We start from the raw sequence: 27,775 nt of genomic DNA on the forward strand, positions 1-27,775 counted from the left end.
CTAGGTCCAGTGTCTGGGCGCGCACGGACTGGGGAGGGGAAGGCAGGTCCCAGGCTGGGGTGCTGGTCGCTGCGCGGGAGGCGGAGAGGCCGGGCGACGCGGGGCGTGTCCACCGCGGGGGCGTGTCCGCCGGCGCGGGGCGTGTCCAGCGGTGCGGCCGCTCGGGGCGAAGTTGGCGGCGCGCAGGCTGGCCCGGGACGCGCCCGAGCCGGGCGGGAGGCGGCGGCGCAGAGGGTCGCGCGCGGCCGCCATGGGGCCGGGGGCCCGGGGCCTCCGCCGCCCGCCGCCGTCCGTGCGCGCCGCGCTGCTGCCGCTGCTGCTGCTGCCGCTGTCGCTGGCGGGGCCGGGGCCGGGGGCTGCAGGTGAGCGTGTCCGCGCGGGGCGGGCGCCGGGGACCCCAGGGCGCACCCGGGTGCGGGGGGCCCGGGCATCTCGGGGGCGGGCTGGCCCTAGATCGCCCTGGCCGGGCGCCCAGGCCCCGGAGCGCCGCGCACCGCTCTGGGTCGCCCGCGGTGCTGTCCCGGGCGCGGGCAGGGCGAGCCGGAGCCCCGATCGGGGGTCCCGGCGCGTCGAGGCCGGGCGGGCGGGCGGGGGCGCCGAGAGCGCGGCGAGCCCCAACTCCGAGCCCCAACTCCCGAAAACTTCCCAGGCCGGCGCGCCGCAAGAGCCGGAGCCGGAGCCGGAGCGGAGCCCGCGCCCCTTCCCCGCCCCAGGACGGCGACGGGGGCGAGGGGCCCTGCCCGTGCGCGCCCACCCCGGGCCCCTGCGCCCCGGCCCGGCCCGGCGCCGGCCCGCCCCCTCCCGCCCCTCCGGGCCGGGACAATGGCCACGCCGTCTAGACGCCCCCTCCCCCAGGCAGGCCTCGCGCTCTCCTCGCCAGACAAAGCGGGCCGGGCCGGCGGGGCACTGGCCCGTCGCGGGGGCGCACGCCCGCCCGGGCCTTGGCCGCCGACCCAGGCACCGCCCTGGGGTCCCGCGACGCCGCTGAGCGCCGCTGGCGGGGCTCAGCCAGGGGGAGGCCCCCCGGAACGCCCCTCCCAGGCCGGACCGGGCAGCCCGGGTCTGCGATGCCCGGAGCGAGCCGGAGCTGGATGGAGAGGCCTCGAGCAGTTAGTTAGCTGCAGCCGCCACCACGCGCTCATGCTCGCCTTCTGTCATGGGAAGGGACACTGCTCCGTGCGCCGCGTCTCCAAGGACGCAGGCGCGCGCGCACCCACCCACCCACACACACAGACACAGACACACACACAGGCCTGGGGCTTGATGGGTCGCGCACGTGGAGAGCGCCACACTGGGACGCACGTGTTCGCGGGGCGAAGACAGCCTGCGGCCACAGAGACACTCGAACACGCAGACGCCTGTGCAAAGTGTTATCTGCACAAAGATGTCCTTGGAGGTACCTTGTGGGTACCGTCCCCCGCCCCCGTCCAAACATCAGGACAGGAGAGAGCACTGGGCACAGATGGTGGGCCATCAGCCTGCCTTGGGGACAGGACCGTGGCAAGCCTAGTGTCCAATCCGGCACCCTCTGCCCGGGTGCGAGGTCCGGGTCTGTCCCCTAGGTCTCTCCTTTTGCTCCCACGCTGCCCGTGAGCCGCTGGGCACCATAGCCCGGGAAGGATGCGGCTCTCTGGGAACTGGGAAAGTGTGAGGCCGGATGGGACGGGACAGCCCAGACCTGTGCCAGCCGCCCCTTCCTTCAGCGCATGCCTGAGCCTGCACCACCCAGTGCCAGCCAGGTGTGGGGAACTGCCCTGGCCGCTCTGTACACCCCCCAACAGATGCAGACCCCTCCTCAGGGCCTCCCGCTCCTGCCCCAGGCCTGGCGCACAGCCATAGGCATCCCCCGGACATGCTTCCTCGCTTCCGGCCTCAGCACCCCGCGGGCAGCAGCGCTGAGCCCTCACATCTGGCGAGAGTGTGTCCCCCCTCACACACACACACCCCGTCCACCCCTGCCATGAGTTCCCAGGCTTTAGGCTGGCAGGGACAGCTGCAACCCAACAGCTGGGCCAGGCGGGGCCGTGGGAACCGTGGCCTGGCACCCAGCTCCCGCAGAGACGCCCCCAACCCCTGCAGCTGTTGTGGGGGGGTGTGAGAGGGACGGATAAGGGGCTCCGGCTCCTCTCCTGCCACCTTCCTCCTGGGTGCCCTCCTGAGTCCCTTCCCCCCTCCTGTGCCCCCACAGCCGCCCCCCCTTGCCTGGATGGAAGCCCTTGTGCCAACGGAGGTCGCTGCACCCAGTTGCCCTCGAGGGAGGCTGCCTGCTTGTGAGTGCTGGTGCCAGCAGGGGCCATGGGTGGTGGCTCTGTGCAGCCTGCCTCTCCCCGTCCACTCTGGATGACCTGTGAGAGAGTCAGAGAGGAGACAGAGAGAGAATGAGAGCTGGGGAGGGAGGGAAGGTCTGTCCTGCCCAACCATTCCACTATGGATGCCCATGTGTGTGTGTCCACCATGGATGCCACCTCAGGCTGAGGCCACCTTCTTTCCTGTCAAGATGGGGCTCCTGAGTGACCCTCCTCAGTTCAAAGTGCCCCTCGTGTTCTGGACTCGGGGGCCTTCAGCTCTCAGAAATCTTTGGTTTCGTTGGTTTGGTTTGTTTGGAGACCTAACACTGGCGGTGTTCAGAGCCGATGTGTGCAAGGCGAGTGCCTAACCCTGAGCCAAGGCTCTGGCCCCTCTTAAAACCTCGAGGTGAGGTCTGGAACGTGGGTCCCGAGGCCAGTTTCTCCGAGGTTTCAGAATCCAGTTCCTGGTACAGGAGCGTCAGCTCAGGCAGCACCTCGGGGCTCAAGAGTGAGTGATCCTAGGGGGAGGGGGGGTGGAACCCTCTGCAGCCTCCACACCCCACTGCTTGGGGAGGCACAAGAGATCCGCTGCCAGGTTCTCCCGTGTCACCTGGGGCTGCTGGTGTTACTCCTGGCTACCCAGTTACCAGTTACCCAGGGGTTACTCCTGGCTCTGCTCTCAAAGTCACTCCTGGCAGGCTCAGGGGACCGACCATTGGGATGCTGGGAATCGAACCCGGGTCCGTCCCGGATCGGCCACATGCAAGGCAAACGCCCTACCTCTGTGCTATCTCTCTGGCTCTTCTGTTTTTGAAAGTTTTGTGCCACGCCCAGCGGTGCTCAGGACTGACTCCTGGCTCTGTGCTCAGGGCTCCGGCCTGCTGGGGCTTGCTGGGACCCAACGGTGGTGCCAAACCGAGTGGCCCGCCTGCAAGGCTGGGCCAGGCCTTCCGCACTGGCGTTCCTGGGCGTCCCCTCTGTGCCCCACTGGCTCTGTGAAGTGGGATGCTTTCCCAGACTCGAAGTGGCCGATGAAGGATTAAGGACCCAGGGGTTAAGGAATGCGGGGTGGGGGTGCCTTGGGGTGGGCCTGGATGCCAGAGAGGAAGGCTGACGAGGGGTGGGTCGCGGGGCAGTGACCCCGGGGGTTCTGGAGCCAGGGCTGACGGTGCTGCGCTCCAGGCGCCGAGGGCGCGGGTGGGCGGGCGGTGGACGCCGGGGCGCGCGGCCCCTGCGCTGGAGCCTAGACCGGCAGGTGGATGAGCCCGAGGCTGTCCCGCCCCCAGCAGGTGAATCACCGGCGCGCGCGGCTCCCGGAGCCCGGATCGCCGGAGCGGAGCGGGCCGGGTCCCAGACTGGGACCCCTTCCTGGCCGTCCCGCAGGGTCCGCAGCACCTGGGGGGCAGGTGACCCCCAGGGGGCCGGCAGGGCGCGGAGCCCGGGTGCCTTCTCCCCACATGGGACCCACCAGCCAGGGCCGACCCGGTTTCAAACGCGCCAGCTCAGGGACACGCGCGGGTCCCCAATTTTCGGGGTCCCCTGTGCCACTGCACCCTCCGTGGTGCCAAGGCCGCGTCCCCGGCCTCTCCCCCCCCCTCTATCCCTGCACCCTCATCCACCTTCCACCGCCCCTGGAGCCCAGGCTGTGGGGCGGGCGAGGCCAGGCGAGGCTTGGCAGCGGCTGGAACCAGCCCGACCGGTCGGCGGGACTGCGAGGGGGCGCGGGGTGCGGAGCGTGGGAACCCGCCCGGGGCGCCAAGAAGGACGCGAGCCGAGCGCACACCCGCCTGTGCGGAACGGGACCCGCTGCCCTGCAAGGGCATTCCCTGCAGGACCCCAGCCCCGCGCACCCCAACACGGCACAGCCAACACTCTGTGCCCCCCACAGCCCATGCGCGCACCCCCACCTCTGTGCAGCCCGTCCCCGACACCCCCTCCCTGCACACAGACACCCCGACCTGTCCCACGAGGGGGGGCAGCTGCAGGCTGACTGGGAGCTGAGCAAGCGTTTCTTTCCTCTGGGATTTCAAGCCTCGGCCTGGTGCCTGGGCCGCCCCACCTTCCTGGGCCTCGAAGCCCCAAGCCCCAACCCGCAGGGACACCCACTTCCAGGGGTCCTTGAGGGTTTGGAGGACCTACTGGATCTAGAGGACGCTGATGGGCTTGCATGTGCATCCTCAGCCCCCCTGGGGGGCCAGACCTGAAGGAGTCAGAGGGTCGCTGTCCTGTGGCTGTGGGTCTGTTCAGAGATGGCTGTATTTCTGGGTCCTGCGTGCGTGTTCTGAGAAGGTCCTTCTCTTCCAGAAATTGTGCATGTTCTGTTTCTCTACCTCGATTTCCCCATGCAGCCAGGGACTTCCCCCTTCCATCATCCCTGCAAGGTGAAAATGCAACGGTGGAGGCCAGAGCAATAGTACAGTGGTTAGGGCGTTTGCCTTGCACGTGGTGGACCCTGGTTTGATTCCTGGCATCTCCTATGGTCCCCCAGAGCCTGCCAGGAGTAACTGCTGAGCGCCACTGGGTGTGACCCAAAACCCAAAAGAAAACTCATGCACACACACACACACACACACACACACACACACACACACACACACACACACGCTTACACATTCACACATGTTGTGCGTCTTACTGGGAGGGTTTCAGTCTTCTTTCCCTCCAGGGCTTTGTGGAGAGGGCTCCCAGCTGCTCCCTCCCAGCTCAGTAGAGGGGGGGCAGCCCTGTCTGCTCCTACATGTGCCCCCACCATCCCCGCCCCTCCACTGCCTGCTCAGCTGGATTTAGGATTTAGGGACCTGCCACAAAGCCGGGGATGATGTCATGTTGACATCCATTAATTTAACTGCGTCTACAGCCTCTTCCCAAATAAGGTCATTCATGGGCCCGGGACATGCGATTTTGAGATTTCGAGATTTTGCGGGCACAGATTTTGCAGGAGCTGGAAGGTGTGGGAGACCCTTCCTGGCCCTCAGTTGTCAGCCATGCTGGGCCCCTGGGACCACACTCTGTCGTCCTCCTGTGTCCAGGGGGAGAGAGCTTGGATGTGTAGGAGAGCAGAGGGCCGTGTGTGTGTGTGTGTGTGCGCGCGCGTGCGTGCGTGCGTGTGTGGCGTGCGTGTGTATGGGAGCACGGTGCCCTGTGTAGGGGGGGTTGGGTCCTGTCCGCCTGGGGGGCCCCGCTGAGCCCTTTGCGCCCACAGGTGTCCGCCAGGCTGGGTGGGCGAGCGCTGCCAGCTGGAGGACCCCTGCCATTCGGGCCCTTGTGCCGGCCGGGGCGTGTGCCAGAGCTCTGTGGTGGCCGGGGTGGCCCGGTTCTCCTGCCGCTGCCCCCGGGGCTTCCGAGGTAAGGAGGGCCTGGGCAGGGGCGCCCTGGGCATGCCAGGTGGTGGCAGGCAGACGCCCGCCTCACCCACCCCGTCCCTGCAGGCCCCGACTGCTCCCAGCCTGACCCCTGCCTCAGTAGCCCCTGTGCCCACGGCGCCCGCTGCTCCCTGGGGCCCGACAACCGCTTCCTCTGCGTCTGCCCGGCCGGCTACCAGGGCCGCAGCTGCCGCAGCGACGTGGACGAGTGCCGGGGGGCAGCGCCCTGCCACAACGGCGGCACCTGCCTCAACACGCCCGGGTCGTTCCGCTGCCAGTGTCCCGCGGGCTTCTCTGGGCCTCTGTGTGACAGCCCCGCGGCGCCCTGCGCGCTGTCGCCCTGCAAGAACGGGGGCGCCTGCCGCCAGACCAGCGCGCTCACCTATGCCTGCACCTGCCTGCAGGGTGAGGATGGGGCCTGGACGGGCGGGCCATGCACTAAGCCGGGTCGGGGGTGGGCAGGACCGTGGGTGGGTGGGGTCACACCTAGGGTGTGGCCATCGTTGGGTGTGGCCATATGGGGCGGGGCCATCGTCGGGTGTGATAGTGAATTGGACGGGCCGTTGGTAGGCGGTGACGTACGGGGCGGGGCTACTGGTGGTTGTGGTGGACGGGGTCGTTGGTAGGTGGTGACGTACAGGTGGTGGTTGTGGCCACGGATGGGCACGGCCATCCGTGGGTGTGGTCGTGCACGAGTGGGCCATCGATGAGTGTGGTCATGGGTGCGGCGGGGCCTGTGGGGTGGGACTCCAGGTGGGAACGGCGGGTCACCTGGCACTGACCACTCTTGGCCTCACGCCCACTGCAGGGTTCGAGGGCCAGAACTGTGAGCTGAACGTGGACGACTGTCCAGGACACCAGTGCCTCAATGGGGGGACGTGTGTGGACGGGGTGAACACCTACAACTGCCAGTGTCCCCCCGAGTGGACAGGTAAGCACTCGTGGCAGGGCCCTGAGTGGGGGCCGCGGGTGGGCCCCCGCTGACCGGCTGGACGGGCCCCTTCCCCTTCGTGTGCCTCAGGCCAGTTCTGCACGGAGGACGTGGACGAGTGTCAGCTGCAGCCCAACGCCTGCCACAACGGGGGCACCTGCTTCAACACGCTGGGCGGCCACACCTGCGTGTGCGTCAACGGCTGGACGGGCGAGAGCTGCAGCCAGAACATCGACGACTGCGCCACAGCCGTGTGCTTCCACGGGGCCACCTGCCACGACCGTGTGGCCTCCTTCTACTGCGCCTGTCCCATGGGCAAGACTGGTGAGCGGCTCTCCTGGCCGGGGCAGCAGGAGCTTCAGAGGGTGCGAGCCCGGTGGCGACACTGAGACCAGAACACGGCATGTGTGAGCCCATGGGAGGACAGGGCAGAAGCTGTGTGCACAGGGGCGGGGGGGGGGGGGAGGGCAAGGACAGGCAGAAGCAGAGGGGCAGGGATGAGATGGGGTGAGGGCAAGAGAAAGAGGAAGGGCTGGAAGAGGCTCCAAGAGACGGACCATGTGTGCACGTGGAAGCTCCAGTACTCCCTGAGTACTGAGGTAGGAGCGCTTCCCAGTACCCCCACGTACCGAGCTAGGAGTACTTTCTAGTATTCCCGAGTACTGATTTAGGAATACTTTTAGTACCTGCTTGTACTCCCTGAGTAAGTGCTGAGCTGGAAGTGTTTCCCAGTACTCCCTGAGTTCCAAACTAGGAGGACTTTCTAGTATTCCCTGAGTGCTGAGTTGAGTACTTTTAGCATCCCTGAGTACCGGTCCGGAAGTGCCTTCTTGTACTCCCTGAGTAAGTGTTGAGCTGGGAGTGCTTTCCTGTACTCCCTGAGTACCGAGCTGGGAGTACCTTTCAGTACTCCCCAAATACAGAGCTGGGGATCCTACCAGTCCTAGTGCTAGTAGTATTACTAGTATTCCCATATGCTAGCTGTGCTCCCCACAAAGGAAGAGAGTCAGAGGAAGAAAGAGGACGTGGGGAGAGGAGAGGAAGAGAGGAGGGGAGGGAGAGTGAGGGATGTGAGTGGACTTGGAAATGGAGATGCAGGTCCTGTGGGAGCCGAGGTCCGGGACGGGGTCTGTCACCAGCAGCCAATAGAGCAAAAACCATGTGGGTGTCTTCACTTACTTTTAGGGGGGTTCAGGAAAAAAAATGCAAGTGATTGGTTCCCAGCGGTTCTATGAACCCTCTTTTCTGTCTGTTGAACATTCTTGTTTTTGGCCCGCACTTGGTGGTGCTCAGGGGTCGCCCGGCTTAGAGTTTAGAGTTTGGGGCCGCTCCTAGCCGTGCTTGGGAGACCTGTGGTTCTGGGGCATCCGCCCTGGGCTCCAAACTAGTAATAAAACTTCCATTCATGGCCGGGCGGTGGCGCTAGAGGTAAGGTGCCTGCGCTAGCCTAGGACGGACCGCAGTTCTATCCCCCGGCGTCCCATAGGGTCCCCCAAGCCAGGAGCGACTTCTGAGCGCATAGCCAGGAGTAACCCCTGAGCGTCACCGGGTGTGGCCCAAAACCCCCCCCCAAAATCCCCCCCCAAAAAAAAAACTTCCATTCATAATCCGCATGCAGGGCCCAGTGCGATAACACAGCAATAGGGCATTTGCTTTGCATACTGTCTACCCAGGACAGATCCTGGTTCTATCCCCGGCATCCCATATGGTCCCCCAAGCCTGCTAGGAGTGATTTCTTCCTTCCTTCTTTCTTTCTTTCTTTCTTTCTTTCTTTCTTTCTTTCTTTCTTTCTTTCTTTCTTTCTTTCTTTCTTTCTTTCTTTCTTTCTTTCTTTCTTTCTTTCTTTCTTTCTTTCTTTCTTCCTTCCTTCCTTCCTTCCTTCCTTCCTTCCTTCCTTCCTTGTTTTTTGGCCCACACCCGGTGACGCTCAGTGACTACTCCTGGCTCTGCGCTCAGAAGTCGCTCCTGGCTTGGGGGACCATATAGGACGCCAGGGGATCGAACCGCAGTCCGTCCTAGGCTAGCGCAGGCAAGGCAGGCACCTTACCTCTAGCGCCACTGCCCGGCCCCCCTTCCTTTCCTTTTTTTTTTTTTGTTTTTTTTTTTTGTTTTTTGGGTCATACCCAGCAGCGCTCAGGGGTTACTACTGGCTCTACGCTCAGAAATTGCTCCTGGCAGGCTCGGGAGACCATGTGGAATTCCAGGATTTGAACCACTGTCCTTCTGCATGCAAGGCAAATGCCTTACCTCCATGCTATCTCTCTGCCCTGTGGGAGCGATTTCTGATTTCTGAGTGCAGAGCCAGGAATAATCCCTGAGCGTCACAGGGTGTGGCCCAAAACTAAACCCAAACAAACAAACAAAAAGCCAGAATCAGCATGCAGACTTCTCGTTTGCTAGGCTCCAAGTTGGACCCCCTCCTCGATTTCTTGTCGTTGATTTCCCCCTTACGTTTCCACGCCAAATGGAACAAATAAGCAGCTCCTCAGCCCCTCCCAGGACACGAAGCAAGTGGGGACCCCGGGACCCTGTGGGTGGGACAGAGTTGCTGCCAGTCTGCCTGCTGCCTCTCCTAGGGCTCCTGTGTCACCTGGATGATGCCTGTGTCAGCAACCCCTGCCACGAGGACGCCATCTGCGACACGAACCCCGTCAACGGCCGAGCCATCTGCACCTGCCCCCCTGGCTTCACGGGCGGGGCATGCGACCAGGACGTGGACGAGTGCTCCATCGGTGAGGGCCGCTGCCAGGAGGGAGGAAGGCCGGCCGGGATGGGACGGGGGGCCCTGTGAGCCGCACCCACACGGGCCGTGCCTCCTCCCCAGGTGCCAATCCCTGCGAACACCTCGGCCGCTGCATGAACACGCAGGGCTCCTTCCTGTGCCAGTGCGGCCGGGGCTACACCGGGCCGCGCTGCGAGACCGACATCAACGAGTGTCTCTCGGGGCCCTGCCAGAACCAGGCCACCTGCCTGGACCGCATCGGCCAGTTCACCTGCATCTGCCTGGCCGGTGTGTGCGGGGTGGGGCCGGCTGGGCGGGGCCGAGAGAGCCTGCAGGTGCCAGTGGGTGGGGCTGAACAGCAGGGGCGGGGCCAGAGAGGATGCGAAGGTGTGAGTGGGTGGGGCTATGCCAGGGGCGGGGCCTACAGACACGGGGCGTGACCAGCGAGAACCTGCAGGTGCGAGTGGGTGGGGCCTGCTGGGGGCGTGGCCAGAGCCAGCAGGGCTGCGTGGGCGGGGCTTGAGAGGGCCTGAGGTCCAGGCCCGGATGAAGCTGCAGTTGACAGTGCGACATCAGAATGGCCACCGGTGCGCTCCAGTCTAGGTGCATTGCAGGGCCACCCTAGAATCCAGACTTTTGGGTGGCTGGATCCGTCTGCACCTGGGGCTCAGAGCGGGTATGTGGAGGACGACTGTGAGGCAAGGTCTGGGCAGACCTGGTGTACCAACAGGGGTACTTGTGTGCTCTGAGCCCGGGTTCTGCGTGCTCTGACGGGGCAAGTTGTCCAGGGGCGACCCTTGGGGCTAGTTGGAGCCACAGCCAGAGCCCAATGACTGCAGCCCCCGGTTGGCTCCGGGTAGCAGCCAGGAGAGCAGCAGCCTTAAGGGTCTCCCCTCTTCCTCCCCCCCTGCCAGGGTTCACGGGCACCTACTGCGAGGTAGACACAGACGAGTGCCAGAGCAGCCCCTGTGTCAACGGTGGCATCTGCAAGGACAGAGTCAACGGCTTCAGCTGCAAATGCCCCTCTGGTGAGGCGATGGCAAAGGGCGTGAGAGGGCACGAGAGGGCGGGGCTGGGCTCAGCAGCCTGAGAAACCAGGAGCCGTGTGTGGCCCCACGCGGGAAAGCGTTGGTTGGGGTTTCGGACCTGGCGAGTCCTCCCTGACCTCCTCTGCGTGCCGCCCAGGCTTCAGCGGGGCCATGTGCCAGCTGGACGTGGACGAGTGTGCCAGCACCCCCTGCACCAACGGCGCCAAGTGCGTGGACCAACCCGATGGCTACGAATGCCGCTGCGCGGAGGGTGAGCGCTGTCCGGTCGTGGGCCTTCCCAGCCGAGGGCTAGGGGGAAGGGAGAAGGGACCAATGGGAGCCTGGAGAAACTTCCATTGTGGGGGCGGGCCAGGGGAAAAGGACCAATGGAAGCCTGGAGAAATTTCCCTAGAGGAGAGGAAAAAAGGGGAAAGGACCAAGGGAGCCTGGAGAAACTTCCACTGTAGGGGCGGGCCAGGAAAAAAAGGACCAGTGAGGCCTGGAGAAGCAATGAGGCTGACATCAGAGGGCAGACCCTGATGGACAGAAGCTTGGGGTGTGCTAAGGGTTGGGTGCAGAACTGGAGGGGTGGCCCACCCCATCTGTCCCAATGTCTCTTTCTGGTCGTGGGTGAAGTTGAATACTGCAAAGTCAGGGCAGGACTGGAGCGACAGGACAAACCTTAAGACCTTGGTTCAGTTGGTTCCTAGGACCAAACGGAGTGATCTCCAAACATAGCCGGGAATCCTTCAGGATCCCTCAGGATCCCTGAGCATGCCCGGATTGGCTCCAAAAACCAAACAGTTAGGGTTTGAGTTGGGGTGGTGGTAACTGTGGAAGCCTCGGGGGCCAGCCTGGGCAGCCGAGCCCTTCTGGAGCCAGACGGGAGCCAGGACTGGGCCAGCCGGGCCTGACCGAGGACTCTCCGCCCCGCAGGCTTCGAGGGGGCCCTGTGCGAGCTCAACGTGGACGACTGCTCACCCGACCCCTGCCACCACGGGCGCTGTGTAGACGGCATCGCCAGCTTCTCGTGCGCCTGTGCTCCCGGCTACACGGGGATGCGCTGTGAGAGTCAGGTGGACGAGTGCCGCAGCCAGCCCTGCCAGCACGGCGGCAAGTGCCTGGACCTGGTGGACAAGTACTTATGCCGCTGTCCTCCGGGCACCACAGGTGGGGCTGGGCTGGGCTCCAGGCGGGAGAAGCACAGAGGGTCGGGCTGGTGCGTGGGCAGGCCCCCGTCGTGGTGACCCACTCCCCTCACCCCCTCCCCGGCCAGGGGTGAACTGCGAGGTGAACCTGGATGACTGCGCCAGCAGCCCCTGTGCCTTCGGCGTGTGCCAGGACGGTGTGAGCCGTTATGATTGCATCTGCGAGCCCGGCTTCACAGGTGGGCAAGCGGGTCTGCGGAAAAGGGTCTTTTTTTTTATTTCATTTCCCAAAAACGTTTTTGGACCACACAGGGCGGTGCTCAGGGCTGATTCCTGGCTCTGTGCTCAGGGATTGTTCCTGGTGGGACTCGGGGGACCCTCGTGGTATTGGGACCTGCAAGTGCTTTGAGTCTTTCTCACTGTTCTCTCTCTCCCATCCCTAAAGGGGTCTCTAAAGGTAATCCCCAGATCTCACCCTTCCTGGCCAGACATCACTGTTCCCCCCACAAACTTGCCCAGCCACACTGTGCACACCAGCCTGGTACCTGTGCTTGCTCGCCTGGTACCAGTTGGTGCTTGGATTGGGCAGTAGCAGGAGTGTCCCAGCAAGGGTCCCGCAAGCTGGGATGAGGGTTCTCTTCTTTTTCTTTAATTTTGCTTTATTGAAACCATTGTAGTCAGGGGTTGGAGCGATTATATAGCAGTAGGGCATTTTCCTTGCACGCAGCTGATACAGGACAGACAGTGGTTCAAATCCCGGCATCCCATCTGGTCCCCCGAGCCTGCCAGGAGTGATTTCTGAGGGTAGAGCCAGGAGTAATCCCTGAGCGCCGCTGAGTGTGACCTAAAATCCTATAAATAAATAAATAAGTAAATAAAGTTAAAAAAAGAAGCAATTGTGATCAACAGCATCCTTTATAGCAGAATTTGAGATATACAGTGAGTCAGGGCCCTTCCCACCACCAGTGTCACTGCCTCTCCACCAGTGGCTCCAGAGTGCATCTCATTTCATCACCCTTTGCTCCCTGGCCTGCCAGTGTAACAGTCCTCTTGAGTTTCGATGGTTAAAGTCCCTTGATTCTATTATCATTGACTTTAGCTTGGATATTTAGTTCTGTCCTTATTTATTTCCCCACCAATGCATCTGGCACCAAAAGAAGAAATAATCTGGTCCCAGAGAGATAGCACAGAGGTGTTTGCCTTGCAAGCAGCCGATCCAGGACCAAAGGTGGTTGGTTCGAATCTCAGTGTCCCATATGGTCCCCCGTGCCTGCCAGGAGCTATTTCTGAGCAGACAGCCAGGAGTAACCCCTGAGCACCGCCGGGTGTGACCCAAAAACCAAAAAAAAAGAAGAAGAAGAAGAAATAATCTTTTTTTTTTTTTTTTTTTGGACCACATCTGGAGGTGCTCAGGGTTTACTCCTGGCTCTGTGCTCAGAAATGGCTTCTGGCAGGCTCGGGGGACCATATGGGATGCCGGGAATCAAACCTGGGTCTGTCCTGGATCGACCACATGCAAGGCAAACGCCCTACTGCTGTGTTATCGCTCCAGCCCCTCGGGTTGAGGGTTCTGTGTTTGCCCCAGACAAGATGGCCTTGCTTTGGGGGAGGTAGCCAGATGCCTCTGTCCAGCATCTGAGCAAGGGTCTCCCACTCCCTGCAGGGCCACTGTGCAATGTGGAGATCAACGAGTGTGCGTCTAGCCCGTGTGGGGAGGGCTCTTGCGTGGACGGTGACAACGGCTTCCACTGCCTCTGTCCCCCTGGCTTCCTGCCACCCCTCTGCCTTCCCCCGGACCACGCCTGTGCTCAGGAGCCCTGCAGCCATGGAGCCTGCCACGACAGCCCCGGAGGGTGAGGCCCCCAGCCACGTGCCCAAGTCCCCACATCCTCTAAGCCCCCTGGCCTCGTCTCCACCCCAAGCCCCGACTGCTCCCACATGCCCTGACGGTCTCCCCGCTCCCCAATGCCCCCAGGTTCCGCTGTGTGTGCGAGCCCGGCTGGACGGGGCCCCGGTGCAGCAAGCCCGTCCTCGGGGATGCCTGCGCGTCTCAGCCCTGCCAGGCGGGCAGCACCTGCAGCAGCGAGGGCTCACGCTTCCACTGCACCTGCCCCCCAGGGCTTCAAGGTGTGTGTCCCCTGCCTTGCTCCTGTGCTCACCCCCTCCCGGGAGCCTGGGGGGTATGCGGGGCCCCAGAGGTGGTGGGACAGGGAGGAGTAACCCTGAAGCCCAGCCAGGATCCTGCCACCACCAATTCCACTGTGGACAGTCCTTCACCTTCCCCAAAGCCCTGTGAGCACTGGACTGTGAGTCCTGTGAGCCTCCCTCTCAATCTCCATAGTTCTATGAGTACTGGGCAATGATTCTATCCTCGTCACTCCCAAGCCCTATGAGCACTAGGTTGTTAGTCCTTGCTGCTCTCCAAAGCCTTGTGAGCACTGCGTTATGAGTCTTTCCTCACCCTCCCCAAAGCCCTATGAGCACTGGGCCATGAGTCTGCCCAGCTTCACTTTCCCTGTAGCTCTACGAGCACTGGGCTGTGAGTCGCCCCTGCCAGTTGGCCCCTCTGCTGTGGGCAGACATGGGCAGGAGCGAGGGCCCGGAGCCGGGGCAGTTGGGACTCCATTATGGGGGCGTCCAGGACGCTTTTCCCAGCAGAAGCTCCTGCTCCGTCACCACAAACCTTGGGTGCCCTCTGCCCTCCCAGGCACGAGATGCCAGCAGGACGTGGATGAATGTGCGGGGCTCTCACCCTGCGGTGCCCACGGCACCTGCACCAACGTGATGGGAAGTTTCAGCTGCACCTGCGACAGCGGCTTCCATGGCCCCTTCTGCAGCCCGGACGGTGGCAGCTGTGAGCCCAGTGAGTGTCCGGCAGGGGGAGGGCGCCCCTGGCTGCGGCCCCGCCTCCTCAAGGCCTCGTAGTCAGCCCTGGAAAGTGGGGTGCAGGGGGTGGGGCCACGTGGCCAGTAGGGATCAGGCTGAAGGTGTTTGCAGCTCCCAGGACCAGACTTGGTGGCACTCTGCTAAGGTGCTGGGTGGGGCACCTCTCATGGGTGCCCAGCAAGGGCTGCTCCTGAGCACAGGCCAGGAAGCCCCTGAACACCCCTGGGAGTGGCTCCCACCCCCACCCCTCGTGCACACTTACAATACATTAACCAAGGTTGAAAACGATGAACACCTGAGCAATAGCACAGCGGTAGGGCGTTTGCCTTGCACGCAGCCACCCAGGACAAACCTGGGTTCAATCCCTTGGCATCCCATATGGTCCCCCGAGCCTGGCAGGAGTGATTTCTGTGTGCAGAGCCAGGACTAACCTCTGAGTGCTTCCAGGTATGCTCCCCTCCCAAAAAAGAAAACGATGAACAGTTTATATGTTTGCTCCATATAAGATTTGGAGGTGTTTCGGGGAGAGCAGCCCCTAAAGGTGCCCACTGGGTCCTTGATCAGCAGGGCAGTGGTCAGGGCTAAGGCCTGACGGTGCACCAGCACCACCCACTCCCCCAGAGTGCTCTGGGCCTCTTTGGCCACCCTGATGCCGCTCTGGGGCTTTCGTGATGGGGATTGGACCTGGCGCTGTTCCATGAGACTTGAGCCCCAGCTTTCTTTATATTTGTTTTATTGTGATTTTGGCATTTGGGGACATATTAGCAGTGCTTAGGGCTCACTCTTGTCTCCATGCTCAGGCATCACGCCTGATGGGGCTCCAGGGGCCCTTTGTGGTGCTGGAGACCAGACCTGGGTTTTCCTTGTAGGACCAAATTTCACGAGTTTGAGACCCCTGAGTAAGGCATTTGCCTTTCATGCAGAAGGACAGTGGTTCGAAGCCGGGCATCCCATATGGTCCCTCGAGCCTGCCAGGAGCGATTTCTGAGCATCGAGCCAGGAATAACCCCTGAGCACTACCGGGTGTGACACAAAAGCAAAAAAAAAGAAATTACTCCTGGCAGGTTCGAGGGACCTTATGGGATGCTGGGAATCCAACCTGGGAGGGCCACGTGCAAGGCAAACGCTCTCCCCGCTGTGCAATTGCTCCGCCCCTCCAACATTCTTTCATTACTGAGTCTTCAAATCCTGAGATCCAGAATTACCCTGACAGTGACCCTCCCCTAGACAGCCACATGCCCTCCATAGCCATGGTCATTGGCCTCTGCTGCATCCCTCGGGGGACGTTGGGGGACCTTCCACATAACGAGGTTCCCCCTGAGCTCTCCCAGAGGGGACATCATTGGGAGCGGCAGGGAGAGGGCTGATGAGTGACCGGGTTCTTCTGCCGCACAGACCCTTGCCTGAACGGGGGCTCCTGCCATGCCACCCTGGGCTCCTTCTCCTGCTCCTGTGCCCCTGGCTTCACCGGCCCCCGCTGTGCTCAGGACGTGGACGAGTGTCTGAGCAGTCCCTGCGGCCCCGGCACCTGCACGGACCATGTGGCCTCTTTCACCTGCACGTGTCCCCCAGGCTTCGGGGGTTTCCGCTGTGAGCAGGATATGCCCGACTGCAGCCCCAGGTATGGGTTGCTGGCATGGGGGGGGCCTGGCACCCACCTTTGCACTCGGTGTTTAGGACTGGGGGAGCTCAGGCTAGGTGAGGTCCCCACTGGCTCCCACCTGAGTGGTCCATGACCTGGAGGTGAGGGTCAGGGTTGGGTAGGGCTGAGAAGGGCTGGTTAGAGTGAGTTCACTGGGTGGGCAGTAGAAGGCCTGGAGTTGGCAGGGAGGGTGGGATCAGAGCATGGCCTGAGCTCTGCCATGGTGTAGGCCGGTACCATTTGGGCAATGCCACAACAGGTAGGTCCTATGAGGGGCAGGGCCACAGCCGAGTGTGGGAGGGGCCTGATGATGGGCGGAGCCTCGGTGCTGGTGTGGGAGGAGCTTGGTGGTGGTGGAGCCGTGACCTGGGTGGAGTCTGAGTGGGGTCCCAGAGGTGGGGCCTGACCTCCCTCTCCCGCAGCTCCTGTTTCAATGGTGGGACGTGCGTGGACCGCGTGGACTCCTTCAGCTGCCTGTGCCGGCCCGGCTACTCTGGGCTACACTGCCAACACGAGGCCGACCCGTGCCTCTCCCGGCCCTGCCTGCATGGGGGTGTCTGTACGGCGCTGCACCCAGGCTTCCGTTGCACCTGCCCTGAGGGCTTCGAGGGCACCCAGTGCCAGGTGGGCAGCGTCACCAGGGGCCTGGGGAAGAGGCCGAGGGAGGTTCCCAGGACACCGCGGTGTGGGATACTGGGTGGGGGGGTCGGCCAGGTAGTGGGGAAGGTGGGAGAAGGGTGGGCCTCTCCTGGGTGGTGTTTCTAAAGGGTCCCTGGCACCTGGCTGGTTTCTCCCCCAGACACCCATGGACTGGTGCAGCCGCAGGCCATGCCGGAATGGGGGTCGCTGCGTTCGCTCTGGGGTCTCCTTCTACTGCCTGTGTGCCGCAGGGTGGAGCGGCCGCCTGTGTGATGTTCAGAGTCTGCCCTGCAGGGAGGCGGCAGCCCAGAGTGGTGAGGGCGCCCAGGGTGCAGTAGGTGGGTGGGTGGGTGGGTGAGAAGGCAGGTGAACCCCATCATGTGGGACCAATGGGTGTATGGTGGCGTGTGTGGGCATGTGTGTGACCCCAGCTGACCAAGGCCAGGATAGGTGTGGTCGGCCCCACATCCGTTATGTTCAGCTGAGCCGCCGTGCACTTGTGTGTGTGTGACACGTGTGTGTCTGATCCTCTGGTCTGTCAGGGCTTCGGCTGGAGCAGCTCTGCCAGGCGGGTGGTCAGTGCGTGGACAAGGACAGATCCCACTACTGCGTGTGCAGCCCTGGCCGGACAGGCAGCCACTGCGAGCAGGAGGTGGACCACTGTGCGGCCCAGCCCTGCCAGCACGGGGGCACCTGCCGCAACTACCTGGGAGACTACGTGTGTGAGGTAAGGGGCACCAGATATCTGGGGAACACATGTTCCTGCATTTTGGGGATGTGTGTGACTTTGTTTGTTGTTTGTTTGTTTTGGGGCCAACACTCTCCCCGCTGTGGGACTTTTGACCTGACTCCCTCTTACAAAGGGTCACTGGGGGGGGGGTGTCCCTGCTTGTCTCATTCATGAGCCACTGCCCTTGGTGGCTTCCTGGGTGGCCTTCCCAGTCTGTCCGGGGCTTGAGTGCGACCTGGGCTGGGCTCTGGTGTGTGCAATGTGCCACGTCTCTGCAGCCGGCCTGAGTGGTTCCCTCTCGCCCTGCAGTGTCCCCCGGGCTACACAGGCGAGCACTGTGAAATCGATGTAGACGACTGCGCATCCCGGCCTTGCCAGCACGGCGGCGTCTGCATTGACCTGGCGGCCCGCTACCTCTGCTCGTGTCCCCCTGGGACCCAGGGTGAGAACGCCGGGACCGGGTGGGGAGGCTGGGCGGCTGGTTCCCTCAGCCCCTCCTGACCGTGTCCCCCTCCCGGCCTCAGGAGTGCTGTGTGAGATCAACGAGGATGACTGTGGCCCGGGGCCGCCCGTGGACGCGGGTCCGCGGTGCCTGCACAATGGCACATGCGTGGACCTGGTGGGCGGCTTCCGCTGCAGCTGCCCCCCGGGGTACACGGGCTGGCGCTGCGAGGCCGACATCAACGAGTGCCGGGCGGGAGCGTGCCACCCGGCCCACACGCGGGACTGCCTGCTGGGCCCTGGCGGCGGCTTCCGCTGCCTGTGCAAGGCTGGCTTCACGGGTGAGTGTGCGTGGGGTGAGGGCCGGGCGGGGACCCTCCCCAGTCCCGTGCCTGGCCCCCCGCTGACCTGGCGCACCCGCACCAGGTCACCGCTGCCAGAGCGCACTGAGTCCCTGCGCGTCCCAGCCGTGTCTGCATGGAGGCCAGTGTCGGCCCAGCACGGGCCCCAGCGCCGCGGGTGCCCTGCCCTTCAGCTGCCTCTGTGTCCCGGTAGGACTGGGGGCGGCTGGTCGGGGCGGGAGAGGCTGGGAGTCGAGAGGCGCCCGAGTCGTCCAGGCCGCTGGGGACAAGGACGGTTTCCACGGGGTGGGCGAGACGGTGCTGAGGCTGTGCTGGGCCGGGAGCGGCGGGATAGTGAGCGGCAGGGTGTGCCTTTGCCCGGCACACGGCGATCGCCTGCACCCCACTGGTGCCCGAGCCTGCCAGGGGCGATTTCTGAGCGCAGCCGGGCGGGGGTGCGTGGCCCAGGCCCGAAAGCCAGAAAGGAGAGGGCCCGGACTGGGGCGCAGTCCCGGCCACGCCGCCGCCTCTGTCTCCCCGCAGCCGTTCTGGGGCGCCCTGTGCGAGCGCGCGGCCCGCTCCTGCCCGGAGCTGCAGTGCCCGGCGGGCGCCCGGTGCCAGCAGACGGCGCGCGGGCCGCGCTGCGCCTGCCCGCCGGGGTCGTCCGCGCCGGCCTGCCGGGGCCCGCGGGGCTGGCCGGAGCCGGGGGCCGCCGAGGCCGAGGCCGAGGCCAACGCCAGCGCCTGCCGGGCCGCGCCCTGCCTGCACGGCGGCTCCTGCCGGCCCGCGGCCCTCGCGCCCTTCTTCCGCTGCTCCTGCGCGCCGGGCTGGGCCGGGCCGCGCTGCGAGGCCCCGGCCGCCGCCGCCCCGCCGCCCCCGTGCCCGAGCGCCGCCTGCGAGGCCCGGCGCGGCGACCGGCGCTGCGACCGCGACTGCAACAGCCCGGCCTGCGGCTGGGACGGCGGCGACTGCTCGCTCAGCGTGGCCGACCCCTGGCGCCAGTGCTCGGCGCTGCAGTGCTGGCGCCTCTTCAACAACAGCCGCTGCGACCCCGCCTGCAGCTCGCCCGCCTGCCTCTACGACAACTTCGACTGCCGGCCGGGCGGCCGCGAGCGCGCCTGCAAGTGAGCCTTCCGTCCGCCTGTCCGTCCGCGTCCCCCGAACGGGGCGTGCCTCTGGTCCCTCTGTCTCTGCCTGTGCATCTCTTGTGCCTGTCCCCACGTCTGTCTGTCCGTCCGTCCGCCCCTCTGTCCGTCCGCGTCCCCCGAACGGGGCGTGCCTCTGGTCCCTCTGTCTCTGCCTGTGCATCTCTTGTGCCTGTCCCCACGTCTGTCTGTCCGTCCGTCCGCCCCTCTGTCCGTCCGCGTCCCCCGAACGGGGCGTGCCTCTGGTCCCTCTGTCTCTGCCTGTGCATCTCTTGTGCCTGTCCCCACGTCTGTCTGTCCGTCCGTCCGCCCCTCTGTCCGTCCGCGTCCCCCGAACGGGGCGTGCCTCTGGTCCCTCTGTCTCTGCCTGTGCATCTCTTGTGCCTGTCCCCACGTCTGTCTGTCCGTCTGCATCCTCCGAATGGGGCGTGCCTCTAGTCCCTCTGTCTGTCTCTGTGCATCTTCCCAGCATGGCTTGTTTCAGTCCCCTTTTCTGTCCGTCCTTCTGTCCCTCTGTCCATCTGCATCCTCTGTCAGGGCCTCTGGCTGTTGGCACATCTCTTGCTAGTCCCTCTGTCTGTCTCTGCCTGTGTATCTTCCCCATCATGGCTTGTGTCTGTCTCCAGTCTGTGTACCTATCTGGGAATCCTCCTAGTGTGACGAATCTCTGCCCTCTGTGCCCTCACCCTTCTAGTGTGACGCCGTCCCCAGCCCTCTGTTGCTCCCAGCGTCTTTCTGATGTGATGCCATGGGCCCACCATGGGCCACGGACCCGCCTCTCCACCTGATTACCCCTCAGCCTTTTTCTGGGGGATGGGTCATACCCTGCAGCACTTGGGCGTTATTCCTGGCTCTGCACTCAGAAATCTCTCTTGGGTCCTGCAGAGATAGCACAGCAGCGTTTGCCTTGCAAGCTGATCCAGGACCTAAGGTGGTTGGTTCGAATCCCAGTGACCCATATGGTCCCCCGTGCCTGCCAGGACCTATTTCTGAGCAGACAGCCAGGAGTAACCCCTGAGCACTGCCGGGTGTGGCCCAAAAACCAAAAATAAAAGAAATCTCTCCTGGCAGGCTCAGGGGACCCTATGGGATGCTGAGCATCAAACCTGGGTCCGCCCTGGGTCAGTAGCCTGCAAGGCAAACGCCCTACCACTGTGCTATTGCTCCAGCCCCCTCAGCTCTTTCTACCCTACCCACATGTGTTGGTATGTCCATCTGTCTGGCCATTTGTATCAGACTGTCAGGTCTCCGCTGATTGGCAGTGCTGTTTCCGGATGTAGGCTGTTTCTGCTCCTTCATGTGTGTGTCTGGAGTGTGTCTGTCTCACTTTCCTCCTCTTTCCTGCCTACGCCCTGCCCTCCCTCTGTCCACTTTGGGTTTCTCTCTCCCTTCGCAGGCTCAGCCCTTCCTCCACACCCCACATCCTCTTTCCCGAGCCGTCCACCCTTCTGTCTGTTCATCTGCCTCTCCTAACCCTGCTGACCCCCGACCCACCACACTGACCCTGCCAACCCTCGTGTGTCCCTAGCCCTGTGTACGAGAAGTACTGCGCCGACCACTTTGCCGACGGCCGCTGTGACCAGGGCTGCAACACGGAGGAGTGCGGCTGGGACGGGCTGGACTGCGCGGCCGAGGTGCCGGCCCTACTGGCCCGGGGCGTGCTGGTGCTGACGGTGCTGGTGCCTCCCGAGGAGCTGCTGCGTTCGAGCGCTGACTTCCTGCAGCGGCTTAGCGGCATCCTGCGCACTTCGCTGCGCTTCCGCCTGGACGAGAACGGCCAGGCCATGGTCTTCCCCTACCACCGTCCAGGGCCCGGCCCTGAGCTCCGGAACCGGCGGGAGCTGGCCCCTGAGGTGATCGGGTAAGTGGAGACCCATCTCCCGGGGTCCTACTGGCAACCCTAAGTCTCAGCCCCACAGTGGGGCAGCCCCTGCCCCCCCCCCCTGAGAGGAGAGGACACCCTCCTCAGTGGCCAGGCTTGGGGACCCTCCGCAGTGCTGGGGATGCACCTTCCTCCTCCTTGTGCCATTCTCTAACATCAGGGGAGGAGAGTCTTTTGGGGAGCAAAGTCACTCCCTGGTTTGAGAACTACCACTCTCCTGTGAGACTGGGAAGAGGCCTCAGGAGTGGTACTGGGTCCCTCAGGGCTGTCACAGTGATGGCGGGGCCGGGGGCTACATGTTTGGCTGACGTGAGAGCAGGGCGAGAGCCCAGGTTGGAGCATGTGTCCTGATTCCCACATGCTCTCTGGCCCTGTGCCCTCCTGCTGTTCAGTCCTCTGGGGAAGGCGCAGCCCTAAGCTCTGAGACGCCATGCTGCCACTGGGCGGATGCTGTCTGCCCCAGGGGTGAGGGGAGAGGAAGGGGCCAGGGGACCCCCCCCATATGAACCCAATCTGGTGAGTGCTCCTTACTGTAGAACCCAGGATGCAGAACTGAGCTTTCTGGGCTCTGGCTCAGAGTTTCTTTTCTTTTTTTCTTTTTTTTTTTTTTTTATTGGGGGGTGGTGGGCCACACCCAGCAGCACTCGGATTACTCCTGGCCCTGCACTCAGAAATTGCTCCTGGGGCCCAGAGAGATAGCACAGCGGTGTTTGCCTTGCAAGCAGCTGATCCAGGACCTAAGGTGGTTGGTTCGAATCCCGGTGTCCCATATGGTCCCCCGTGCCTGCCAGGAGCTATTTCTGAGCAGACAGCCAGGAGTAACCCCTGAGCACCGCCGGGTGTGCCCCCCCCCAAAAAAAAGAAAGAAATCGCTCCTGGTAAGCTCAGGGGACTATATGGGATGCCAGGGATTGAACCTGGGTCCGTCCCGGGTCAGCCGAGTGCAAGGCAAACTCTCTACCATAATGCTTACTATCGCTCTGACCCCTCTGGTTCAGAGTTTTTGCGTGTCTAGTGGGGGGCCGGTCAGCCTGGGACAGACAGAGGCTGGGCTAGAAGTAGTAGTGCGAGCTCCTGCCCCCACTGTGCCCGCAGCTCTGTGGTCATGCTGGAGATCGACAACCGGCTGTGCCTGCTGACCCCCGACAGCGACCACTGCTTCCCAGACGCGCAAAGCGCCGCCGACTACCTGGGCGCGCTGTCGGCTGTGGAGCGCCTGGACTTCCCATACCCACTTCGGGCGGCTCGGGGTGAGGGTCCCGGGGTGCGTGGCTGGCAAAGGGCGAGGGACAGGGCACGGAAGTTGGGGGCCTGGGTGGGGTTGGATGGGGCCCCTCCTGAAGGTCCCCACCTGTCCCGTCCCCAGGCGAGCCTCTGGAACCACCCGAGCCCGGCTTCCCTCTGCTCCCACTGCTGGCAGCCAGCGCCGTGTTCCTGCTGGTGGTCCTGGCACTGGGCGTGGTGGTGGCGCGGCGGAAGCGCGAACACAGCACCCTGTGGTTTCCCGAGGGCTTCGCCCTGCACCGGGACTCCGCGACGCACAAGGGCCGGCGGGAGCCGGTGGGCCAGGACGCGCTGGGCATGAAGTGAGCACTGTGGGCAGAGTATCCTCTGGCCCCTCCTGTCCTGTGACCCCCTCACTGGGCCTTCTGCTCTGACCCTTCCCAGGTCCCCATGATCTTGTCCCCTAATCTCCTCCCACTGCCCCCAGGAACATGGCCAAAGGCGAGAGTCTGATGGGGGACGTGGCTACCGACTGGATGGACACGGAGTGCTCTGAAGCCAAGCGACTCAAGGTGCTGCACCCTGCCCACCAGGGTCCTGGGCATGGACCCCACTCTGCCCCTGCACCCAGGCCAGCCAGGCCAGCCTAGGCTCTTCCCAAGCCCCCTACATTGTCTGCCTGCTCCCAGCCTGGCTGGTCCCAGGCACCCCACTCCCTTCTGTCTCCCACAGATACCCTGTCACCCCACTCCCAGGGCTGCAGACTTGGGTCCTTCACAGCCGCAGGGTTGGTTTTTGGGAAGCCTCTGCTGCCTCTCAAGCCTGCTCCTTCTGCAAAGGGGGTGTTGAGCCACCTTGTTCCTTCAAGTGTTGCCACCCCCAAATATGACCCCTGAGGGAAGAGCTTCAGCTGTGGCCTTGCATGTCGGCTGAGCAGGCCCGGGTGCCCCTGGGTGTTCGGAGTACAGGCAGGAAGAACCGGGAGCACACGGTGCCACTCGCCCCACTGAGCACCATCGTGTCCACGCGCCTCCAGGTGGAAGAGCCCGATGTCAGGGCCGAAGACGCAGTGGACTGTCGCCAGTGGACTCAGCACCACCTGGCAGCCGCCGACATCCGCGTGACACCCTCCATGGCCCTGACTCCGCCCCAGGGAGACGTGGAGGCTGGTGGCATGGACGTGAACGTGCGCGGGCCAGGTCAGCCATGGGCCCTTTCCGTGTGGGAAGGGTGCGCTGAAGGATGGGGGCTCTGTCTAGGCCGCACCCATCCTATAAGTGTCGATGAGCAGGCTGCAAGGCTCTCTGTGACCCTCCCCACAGACGGCTTCACGCCGCTCATGCTGGCATCCTTCTGCGGGGGAGCACTGGATCCGGCGCCCGCCGAGGAGGATGAGACGGAGGACATGCCCGTCAGCATCATCTCCGACCTCATATGCCAGGGGGCGCAGCTCGGGGCCAGGACCGACCGCACGGGTGAGACTGCGCTGCACCTGGCTGCCCGCTATGCCCGGGCTGACGCGGCCAAGCGTCTGCTGGATGCCGGGGCGGACACCAACGCCCAAGACCACTCGGGCCGGACGCCCCTGCACACGGCCGTCACCGCCGATGCCCAGGGTGTCTTCCAGGTGGGTCCCCCAGCCCAGGTTTGGGTGTCCTGCTGTTTCCCCTCAGGGAGATGAGACTGGGGGGCAGAGCTATATAAGCACAGTGATAGGGCACTTGCCTTGCACATGGCTGACCTGGGACGAATCTGGGTTCAATTCCCAGCATCCCAGATGGTCCCCCAAGCCTGCCAGCAGCAATTTCTGAGTGCAGAGCCAGGAATAACCCCTGAGCACTGCTGGGTGTGGCCCAAAACCAAAAGTAAAACAGAGACTGGGGGTCTTCTGAGGCAGGATCTAGCCTCGGGGACTCGGGGACAGTCTGCCATGAGCCCCTTGCTCTGCCCCCAGATCCTCATCCGGAACCGCTCCACCGACCTGGACGCAAGGATGGCTGATGGCTCCACGGCCCTCATCCTGGCAGCCCGCCTGGCAGTGGAGGGCATGGTGGAGGAGCTCATCGCCAGCCACGCCGACGTCAATGCTGTGGACGAGCTCGGTAGGCTATGGGGGAGGATTGGGACCCAGGGCCGCCATGAAATGCCCACCCAGGAGAAAAGGACTCTCTGGGCACGGGCATGCCCTCCATGTCCGTAGCACTTTGAGGGGCCCAGCACTGCTCACTGGGCAACCATGTGTTGGGGTAGGAGGAGACAGAACTAGCCTGTGCCAATGTGGGGCTGATTTCCAGCCAGCCTGAGGTCTCCAGCAATGCCAGGTAGTGCTGGAACTGCAGACCTTGGGCCCCGAAGGCCCCACAGTGCCATATCCTGGGACCCTACAGGCCCCACAGTGTCACGTTCTGGTGCCCACACATCTCACAGCCCATACCCTTGGGTGCTGCTCTGAGCCACCCACCTGCTTGGTCGAGGATCACTCAGACCTGGACCTCCTGAGCATCCCTTGGGAGCCTCCAGGAAAGAATGATGGGTGGGGGCCAGAGAGATGGCACCGGCCTTGCAGAGAGGTAGCACTGGCCTTGACGCGGATGACCCAGGTTTGAATCCCAGCATCCCATAGGGTCCCCCAAGGACTACCAGGAGTGATTCCTGAGCTCACAGGCAGGAGTAACCCCTGAGCACCCCGGGTGTGGCCCCCAAAACAAACACGTAGCACCCCGAAGAGTCTTCATATGCCTGCAGGGGTGTGTGCCCGGTCTCCCTAGGATGGGCATTCCCACCCCTGCATGCTGACCCTTGTAGAACCGAGTCCCCCTGGAGTCTGCTATGCAGGGGCGAGGCAGGGAAATAGTGGTGCACTGGGCTGCAGGGGTGAGGCTCTGACACGCCCCTTCCCTCCCCCAAGGGAAGTCAGCCCTGCACTGGGCTGCGGCTGTGAACAACGTGGAGGCCACTTTGGTGCTGCTCAAACACGGAGCCAACAAGGACATGCAGGACAGCAAGGTGAGCATCACCGTGGGGTCATGTGCAGAGGCCCGCGTGGGTGAGTGTGCCTGCGTGTGTGTGAATGTATGTGAATCGCCACGTGTTGGGTGAGGCCTCCCTTGGCACGGTACCTCTAGCTCCTTCTACCGGCGGGTCTGAAGAAGGGTAGTAGCGGCAAAGTAACTCACAAGCAGTCAAAGTTCATTGGGGTCAGCTTGCTTTTATTCCAAGGCCCTGTCCGCCATATGCTTTTTCTCACATGGCTTCTGCTGAGCGGCTTCTTCTTGCTGCTTCTTCTCTGGCTCTCCGCCTTTTTCTCCACCTCCTTTACCCCAGATAGACTCTTTTTTTTTTTTTTTTTTTGGTTTTTGGGCCACACCCGGTAACGCTCAGGGGTTACTCCTGGCTATGTGCTCAGAAGTTGCTCCTGGCTTGGGGGACCATATGGGACACTGGGGGATCGAACCGCGGTCCGTCCAAGGCTAGCGCAGGCAAGGCAGGCACCTTACCTTTAGCGCCACCGCCCGGCCCCCTCTTTTTTTTTTTTAAGAGACAGGGTCTCGCTATGTTGCCCAGGCTGGAGTGCAGTGGCTATTCACAGGCGCGATCCCACTACTGATCAGCACTGGAGCTTTGACCTGCTCCGTTTCCGACTTGGGTCGGTTCGCCCCTCCTTGGGCAACCTGGTGGTCCCCTGCTCCCGGGGGGTCACCATATTGATGCCGAACTTAGTGCGGACACGCGATCGGCATAGTGCACTGCAGCCCAGAACTCCTGGACTCAAGCGATCCTCTGGGCTCAGCCTCCCAAGTAGCTGGGAGTACAGGCGCACGCCCACTCCCGGCTAGACTCTTAATATTCTTTTTTTGTTTTTGTTTTTGGGTCACACCTGGCAGCGCTCAGGGGTTACTACTCCTGGCTATACAATGAGAAATCGCTCCTGGCAGGCTCGGGGGACCATATGGGATGCCAGGGATCGAACCCGGGTCCAACCCGGTTTGGCAGCATGCACGACAAATGCCCTACCACTGTGCTATCTCTCCGGCCCCGCAACTGTGGTTTAAAAGCCAGGACTAGCCCATGACTGACCCATCGTTCAGGGCTGGGCCGTGGGGCTGGCTGGGTGGGCGTCACAGAGAAGCACCCTCTGCTCCAAGACGGCATGAGAGTCCAGGGAATTGGAGTGAGAAGCAGGGAGGCCTCGCCACCGCCCCCAGTGCACTCAGCATTCTTAGCTGACCCCTGACTTCCAGCCCCCGACCCCGACCTCCGACCCTTGGCCCTCAACCCCTGGGTGTGTGTGTGACGGGGCTTCTGTGGTCCTGGCTCAGGAGGAGACCCCGTTGTTCCTGGCCGCCCGCGAGGGCAGCTTCGAGGCCGCCCAACTGCTCCTGGAGCACTTTGCCAACCGCGAGATCACCGACCACCTGGACCGGCTGCCCCGGGACGTGGCGCAGGAGCGGCTGCACCAGGATATCGTGGGCCTGCTGGACCAGCCCAGCGGGCCGCGCAGCCCCCCAGGAGCACACGGCCTGGGGTCCCTGCTCTGCCCGCCCGGGGCCTTCATGCCGGGCCTCAAGGCGGCCCCGACCGGGGGCAAGAAGAGCCGCCGGCCGCCGGGCAAGGCCGGGCTGGGGCCGCCGGGCGCTCGGGGCCGGGGCAAGAAGCTGACCCTGGCCTGCCCGGGGCCCTTGGCCGACAGCTCGGTCACGCTGTCGCCCGTGGACTCCTTGGACTCCCCCCGGCCCTTCGGGGGGCCCCCGGCCTCGCCCAGCAGCTTCCCGCTGGAGGGGCCTTACGCAGCCACTGCCGTGCCCCTGGCCCAGCTGGGGGGCCTGGGGCGGGCGGGCCTGGGGCGCCAGCCTCCGGGGGGCTGCGTGCTCAGCCTGGGGCTGCTGAACCCCGTGGCAGTGCCCATCGACTGGACCCGCCTGCCCCCTCCCGCCCCGCCGGGCCCCTCCTTCCTGCTGCCGCTGGCGCCCGGGCCCCAGCTGCTGAATCCGGGGGCCTCCGTGTCCCCCCAAGAGCGGCCCCCGCCGTACCTGGCCGCCGCGGGGCCCGGCGAGGAGTACCCCGCGGCCGGGGCCCACAGCAGCCCCCGCAAGGCCCGCTTCCTGCGGGTCCCCAGCGAGCACCCCTACCTGACGCCCTCGCCCGAGTCCCCGGAGCACTGGGCCAGCCCGTCCCCGCCGTCGCTCTCCGACTGGGCCGAGTCCACACCCAGCCCGGCCACGGGGGCCACGGGGCCCACGAAGGCGGCGGCCGGGGCTCTGCCCCCGCAGCCTCTGCCGCTGCCAGTGCCAGCCTCCCTCCCTCAGGCCCACACCCAGCTGGGGCCCCAGGCGGAGGCCACCCCAAAGCGGCAGGTGCTGGCCTGA

General features: G+C 63.9%; 1 protein-coding gene across 1 annotated transcript; it reads left to right on the top strand.

Moving 5' to 3' along the window:
- Positions 1–250: 250 nt before the first annotated feature.
- On the top strand, positions 251–27,775 carry NOTCH3 (notch receptor 3). Its single transcript, XM_049788406.1, has 32 exons — positions 251–362; positions 2,189–2,270; positions 5,491–5,633; positions 5,717–6,055; positions 6,459–6,581; positions 6,672–6,905; positions 9,158–9,313; positions 9,406–9,591; positions 10,218–10,331; positions 10,489–10,602; positions 11,268–11,501; positions 11,608–11,718; positions 13,143–13,332; positions 13,455–13,606; positions 14,187–14,342; positions 15,761–15,986; positions 16,430–16,631; positions 16,807–16,960; positions 17,189–17,373; positions 17,686–17,818; positions 17,901–18,158; positions 18,244–18,368; positions 18,702–19,282; positions 20,832–21,164; positions 22,281–22,435; positions 22,552–22,771; positions 22,897–22,981; positions 23,446–23,608; positions 23,732–24,036; positions 24,364–24,511; positions 25,318–25,415; positions 26,729–27,775. The coding sequence occupies exons 1-32, from the start codon at positions 251–253 to the stop codon at positions 27,773–27,775; spliced, it is 6,864 nt and encodes a 2,287-aa protein (XP_049644363.1).

This window comes from Suncus etruscus, chromosome 15 (assembly GCF_024139225.1).
Source record: "Suncus etruscus isolate mSunEtr1 chromosome 15, mSunEtr1.pri.cur, whole genome shotgun sequence".
Lineage (NCBI taxonomy): Eukaryota > Metazoa > Chordata > Mammalia > Eulipotyphla > Soricidae > Suncus > Suncus etruscus.